The 7,061-nt window shown below is 39.0% G+C and overlaps 1 protein-coding gene across 1 annotated transcript in view; it reads right to left on the bottom strand.

The window, feature by feature from the left end:
* LOC111639075 (CUGBP Elav-like family member 2) overlaps positions 1-3,129 on the bottom strand; it is an 87,397-nt gene extending 84,268 nt beyond the window's left edge. Inside the window, exon 1 of the mRNA XM_023384851.1 lies at positions 2,860-3,129. Within this exon, the coding sequence (XP_023240619.1) occupies positions 2,860-2,921 (62 nt within the window). The 5' untranslated portion in view covers positions 2,922-3,129. The remainder of the gene's footprint in view (positions 1-2,859) is intronic.
* Between the last annotated feature and the right edge of the window lie 3,932 nt (positions 3,130-7,061).

Genomic DNA, 7,061 nt, shown 5'->3' on the forward strand with positions numbered 1-7,061 from the left:
TACTTGAAAATTCAAAAACAGGAAAAGAGAAAATCTCACTGGACCAAAATCGAAAAAGTATACGTTCAAATCTATTCGAATAGAAATTTTCTATTACACTATTCCTTTTTGCTTTATTTTATTTGATTATCATGTTTTCTTTCCATTAAAGGAAAAAAAAACAATCGCTTGGTGACGAATTATCTTTCTACTGTCGACACGAATACTACAAAAGAACGTTAGAATGAACAAATGTTCTGTCAGAGAAATGAAGAAGCCGAATGAACGAGAATTGAAGTAGAACAACATTGTTTATTCATAAAATATGCCCATTCTACGCACATTTATCATATAGCAAACTTTGAGGAGAAAAGTTCTGAAGGCAAATTGGGAAAAAAAGCACGGGTTTAATACTATTTAATGCTTTATAAAGTGCAACTCTAGCCATTTAGCCGAGATTTCCGCGCTTAGAGTCGTAAATTTGGATAATCGGTCGAATATCATAAAATCACTCTACGACAAACAAGAAAAAAACCTTCGATCCGATAGGGGCAGAAAATGGTTGAAATTTATCCGACCAACTATCGATTAAATCATTAGTTTTGCACATGACCTTTCGGCCATCTCGTTAGACAGAAAATGAAAAATTCCTTCGAGACAGGATTAGTACGGTTTCAAAAAGACCACAATTCGTACTATAAAGAACAGGCTTCTTTCTTTTTTTTAACAAAAATTATATTATAAGAATGGTGTTCGATTCCGAAAAAATTTCCAAATTGTTGCCAAAATAATTCTTGCTAATGAAATTAAATCAACCTTCAAAACTATAGATCCATTATCATGCATCTAACGCAGTGTTTTTCAACCTTTTTGAATACGCGACCCCTTTACAAGTTAAAAAGTTTTGGCGACCCCCCTAGGACGATATTAAAACTATATCAGTGATTTTAAAAATTATGTATTTAATTTTCTTTCTGTTCAGAGAAATTATTGTTGACTAAAATGAGAATTTAAGAAGGATCGACAATAACTCATGACACGTATGGTATACTTCCCTCTCATAGGAACATTGAGTTCGGAGGGAGTGCTGTTGACCTTTTTATTTTAGGACGACAGTTTTTAACTTTTACTTTTTTACTTATTACTTTTTTTTACAAATCAGCTCAGCACTTTTTCGGCTATCATTTTCTGGCCCCTCCCTGGCGAAACCCATCATTCACACCTAAATGTCAATCAAAAAACCAACTGTACTATATAATAAACACATACAGCTTTTTCGCCGAAATTGTAGTTTTTTAATATAGTGTAGGACCTACAAACACTTGTCTTTTTTTTACCCGCGACCCCCCGTGTAAGGCTTTGCGACCCCCAGGGGGGTCGCGACCCACAGGTTGAAAAACACTGATCTAACGAATTAAGGGGATAGCAATAACAGATCATCATCATCATCATCAAGAGGAAACGTTATTCAGATATTCTAAAATATTTTATTTTTATAAGTAAGCTGTTAGAGACTTGTTTCATCCATTCCTCTAAAAATGCAGCCTTGCATAACAACAGAATGTTTCCATAAAGTAAAACATCACTATCGTCTCCTGCCACCCTCTTAACAGTTTACAGATAGAAACGACGCGACACGTTCCGGTAATTGGTCGGAGGGGCAAAGGATTTTCCCACATTAAAATTCTGCGACGGGAAGGTGTATTTATGGATAACATCGCGATAAATTGAATCCATAGTCAGATTTATGACCATACTAACGGCTTCTCGTTTATCATGCTTTCGCGCTACGATGTCGCGTCTCCATCCAATAGAGAAACTCGCCGGGTCACATGACCTCATTGTCTCTGATACGATTGGATTCGAGCCATTTACTACGACGTCACTTAGAATCTCTTTAACTACCGAACAAAGTTACACGCCGGGAGAGCGCAGAGGTAAATAACAGCGTGAAGCGAGTGGAAAATGAAACGTCTCCAAAACGGATTTCCCTTTGGCGATCTTTCCAGAAGAGCAGAATGGGGGAGGCGAGAATCGACGCAAGTGGCAGAGATTGCCAGAGAAGGAAAATCCTGCACGGCAGATTGGAAAAATTTCCCTGGAGGAAAGAAATTTCCCTTTCCTAGTGGAAAAGCTAAGAAAAAAAATTGCAATAGCGTATTCGGATATAAGCGCCAACAGTCCGTCACATCTCAAAAATGACACGATAATATTCAGCAACATTGTATATACTTTATTTTCTCCGATTTCCATTAAATACTTGTCTCTTGACGGATTTACTAAAATCCAAATCGCAGAAAATTCTTTTGTTATAAATTCGGCGAATTCACTATACGCAGTCAAACATAACTTCTCACCAATTGAACTATAAACGAAAAAGACTATCAATTTACAAAATGCATAAGTTGCCTCATAAATGGATGACAATTAGTGCGTTAAATGAGGAAAATCAGCTCCAAAAAGACAAGAATTTTGGGTAAAATGAATTTTTTATAGATGAAATTCGATGAGCGACGTGACTCGGCAAATATAATTCCTAGCGTATAGGTGGAGGGCGGTTATCTGCGACGCACGTACAGTTTAAACAAAGAGCAGATGGTTGCAACACCGGCGCTAGCAACCGAAACAACACAAACTCCTGCGAACGAGTAGTCCGAACTTATTTTCTTTGCCAAACAAAAACAGAATAAAATTGGATATGGGATAATTCTACCTGGGACAGGAAGTATCTCGGACACGCGATCTGCCAGTCCCACGTGTTGCATATTCCGCCCTCCGATTGCTGCACCGCCTCATTTGCCGGCGGAGAATCGCGTTTACCACAGATTACAGCGCCCTTCCACGCCTACAGCATTATCCGTTCTCGCTCTAATTACATACCGTGTTTGGGGTAGTATCCGATCGGCCAAGGCTTCCATTTTCGACAAGATGGGATCGGCCATATCGTTGTAGTTTTCGACGCTTCGCTACGTCGCTCACCGAAACTGTTTAGACCAGACACTCGACCGTTATCAGAAAGAGGGGAAAGAAGGGGGAAGCGCTCGGCCCAAAGTTCAAGCAATCCCGATAACGGAACGCGGAACATTGTGTATCAGCAGTTTCGATCCCGCTGGCAATACGGTATATCCGCACCATCCATTGTACTTATAAAAATTACAGTTAGTTTAAAATAGAATTATGGCTTACTACAGAATTAGCAAAGTTTTACGAAACCAATTCTGATCGTTTATTTCAAGATTCCGTTCGGAAAATGTGTGTAGATAAATGACTCTGAGCAAAATGCTAGGGACAGTTTGGGTGGTTAGATAACACTAAAAGCGCGCGATTATCGTTGAGATATCCCGCAACGTTTATAGAAAGATAAAACGATTTTGCGAAGGGGAAAACATATAGAAATAACGCCTATACGCCTTAGAGAGAAAAGACACGGTGGAAAAAAGTCAGTATTAACCATCTGTCCACTCCATTAACAAAAGATGCAATCGAAATGCTCTCGAAATACGACTCTCGACAGGAAAGAAAGCGGGGGAGCAGAAACAGCAATTACTGGTGATCCAGACAGTCAATAGCGCTTCCCCATCCAATTAAGTCTCAGATGATGTGGATTCGAACAACACATTGATGAATTGGTCGAAGGTGTTTTAGTCCAATCAATTTTAACTTATTGATGTCTTTGTGGTGTTTAAAAAACTTTTTGCCATAAAATTTTAAAGTGAAATCCAATGAACGTCTGTAATGTGTTTATTAAAATAAGACGAAGCAATAAGCAACTTTTAAGCTTTCATTTAATCTCTAAATGAACACGACTCCTACAAAACACTAGCACTTGAAGAGTGCGGAAGGTACGCATCAAAAACGCCGATAGCAATTTTAATCGATAGAAGCCGTTTAAGTGGTCTTTGCGATCGATGAAAAGCACGTCCGATATCTTAAAGTGTGGGATATAATGTGAGGTTATCGAATCACTCTCACAAAACGTGCGCTTTGCCATCGATTAATTCCGGCAGCGGAAAGAAAGAGGTCATTATAAATAATTAACCTGTTTAATAGCGTCATAAAACGAGGAGTCCGAGATTTTTGATCGTGTCCTTTTGACACGGGGTAATTACTCGGCAAATGGAATTCGAAGGATTGCTATCCCGAGCCACGGAAGCAGCAGTCTGTCTTTGGACTTTAGGTACATACATGCAATTAGTCGAGAGTGTGAATGACCACGCTGCCACCGAGCATGACTGGGAATGCCTTTCGCTCCATTCCTTCCATTATATATTAACTTCTCCATCTCGAGCAGCCGCGTAATTAGGAAACTTTATAAGGTAGGATCTAACAATAACATCCACTATGTATCCATGAGTTACTTTGGTAGGAATCCGGATCATTAATCTGAGAAAATATTCGGAAAATTTTCGTATAACTTTCTATTTTTATCAGAATAATTTCGATATTTAGCGCTTTAGTCAGAAGGCCTCGACACGACACGACACGAAGGCCTGACACGAAAACTCGGGTAAAATGGAAATTCGTGAACCTTCCGTAAGTCCAAATGAATATCGACTTCATTCATTCTTCCTACTCCGGAAGGAAGGAAAGAGCAAAAGTCATCGATTGTTTGCCAACGACAACACGACATACATATTTCACCGTCCAGTTAGCCCGACAGCGTGAATGCCGATGGATTACGCTAGTAGCAAAGCCGGGCTAGTTGGCGATCGAATCCCTCTACTCGAACTTAGTTATCACGATAATCTGCTGCCTGTCAGAATTAAAGCTCCTCCCGCTGTCTCTCCACCTGCGCCACATCCTAGGTCTTCCGTCTCTTTTTCCCTTTTCCTTTACTACAATTTCCCTGTCTTTTGTCTTTTACCCGAAATGTATTTAGCAACGAACTAACCGATTATGAGAGACGCGATCGAGTTACGCGCGGAGTAATGACTGTAAAATGCGCAACCTCTCGAAACTTGTAGTCGTGTATCGAGCGGCTTGAATCGATGTGCTCAGCCAAACCGACGCCCTTCCGTGTTCGATTAGCATCTTCCGACCTAATTTAGCGTGGCCGAGAGTATGACAAAAATTTATCCGAAACTGAGTTAACCAGCCATTTTCTCTTTTCACATATCATCGTAAGAATACAATTTTAAAGCGACAGGAACAAAACGAATAAAATCATCTTCCTCGCCCATTTCTGTGAATGTTTTAGTTGACCACAGGAAAAACCCGAACAGTATTTTCCTCGTCGATAGTGCCGCTCAATTTTTCAGCTTTTCCCAGTTTTATTACCTAAAATAAACGTTAATTTTTAATTATTAGATAAGCCAAAAATAAATCTTAATTCTCTACTTATCAATGGTAGCCCATTATCCCATATCATTCCTATATCAATCAACCTAAACCTGGAAATTTTGTGCTAAAAATATCTAAATTAATAAGGATAGTTGACGTGAACCGAATCATAAAATTGCAGTGGAGTAAAGTGACCAGTACAGAAATAGCACTTTAAAATATCTGATTAAATGCTTCTAATTTCAGCTGTAGTCCCGTCTAAAAAAGCTGTTGCATTGTATTTTTCTTAACTTCCTGGTGACAGCAATTTAATAATTAAAAACTTTAAACTTAATTATAAGGAAAAAATCAATGGCATAATTGACAATCAAAAATATCGATTCCTAGGAAACAAAACGGGTAGAGGGATTCCAATCCCAAGATATCCTTCATCACGGAACGAAGCGGCAAAAAACCTTCTAGTGAATTGTACTTTTCGAATTTCAGAATATCAGATCGATTACTACGTTCATGTAGGAAAGCATTTTTGAACGGCTAGAATCAGAAACCCAACGAAATGGGTCTCATTTTGCGGAATTAAGCTGTCCAAATGGATTTTGACAACTTCCTGTTGCTGTCACCAGCAGTGGTGTAATTGAAAAAAAGCGAGTAATGGAACGATTCCCCTTCCGAAAGGGGGCGAAAAAGTGCATTTACAGAATTAAGATGTAAAGAGAGAGGGTGGATAGATAGATAGATAGAGAGAGAGAGAGAATAGGGAGATGAAGAAGAAAAAAGGTTCCGCGTCAATAATGCATTTTTGCTTTCTTCTTGTTTTTGCTACTCGGCCGCGTGTTCGAGCAACACATAAAAGAAAAATAACGAGACTCTTACAGTATCATTACGAAAAGAACTTCCCATTATATAAATCGCCATAATTGACCAGACCAATCGTACCGGCTTTTAAGTTAGTTGGCAAGCAGATTTCGATCGATATGAGCTGTCAGAAAAACTACGGGTCCGAAACCTACGAAAGAAAAAAAAAAGAAGATCGAGCGTATCGTGTAAGGCTACCGTCGGAATACGAAACGAAGCAGAACGGGCCGTAACCGTTGGGTCCGGTTGAATAAATGATGCGCTCGCCCACGTGACAAGACGATCCTATTTCCCGCCTTACCGTCAAGTCTCGTTAGATAACACGGAAAAACACATGTAAGTCTTTGAGAAGCTTCGACCGCCCCACTCGACCCGACCGACACACGCTGAAAGTCAGGATATTGTAAATCGTTATTCAATCGATACGAAAGAAAAGGATGGGTGGAGAAAAGTAGGTTAGCACCGACGTTGTATGGGCCCGATCATTTAAAGGGAGATAGAGAGACTGCAACGACTCAACAGCAGAAAAAAGAGGGTCTTCTGCAACGACGCTAAAGAAAACTCTCCAGTTGTGACGACCAATCTCAGACGGATTCAAAATCAATCAACCAACGATGTCTGTAAGAGATTGTTCGACTGGGCAATGCAGAGCTTTTTTTTTTTTCTTTCTCTTTTCTCGATGTCCACATTAATAACAGTACGCACTTCTTCCCTTTCAAATTATGCTTATTGTAATTAAAAGCTTCGTTAAACAGATGTTTAAGGACTAGATATTTCGATTATAAAAGTAAATAATAGCCTAGTTTATGCCTTTAACAGTAACAGTTTAAAATTTCTTTTATTAATTTTTACTTTAGCATAAATGTCAGAAATGTATTTATTTATTCAATAAATTCTAGAAAGCGAAAATGTCGAAATATCATTAACATGGATTATGCACAATCGTT

Source organism: Centruroides sculpturatus, unplaced genomic scaffold (genome assembly GCF_000671375.1).
Source record: "Centruroides sculpturatus isolate CEXI.00-Female unplaced genomic scaffold, Cexi_2.0 scaffold1207, whole genome shotgun sequence".
Lineage (NCBI taxonomy): Eukaryota > Metazoa > Arthropoda > Arachnida > Scorpiones > Buthidae > Centruroides > Centruroides sculpturatus.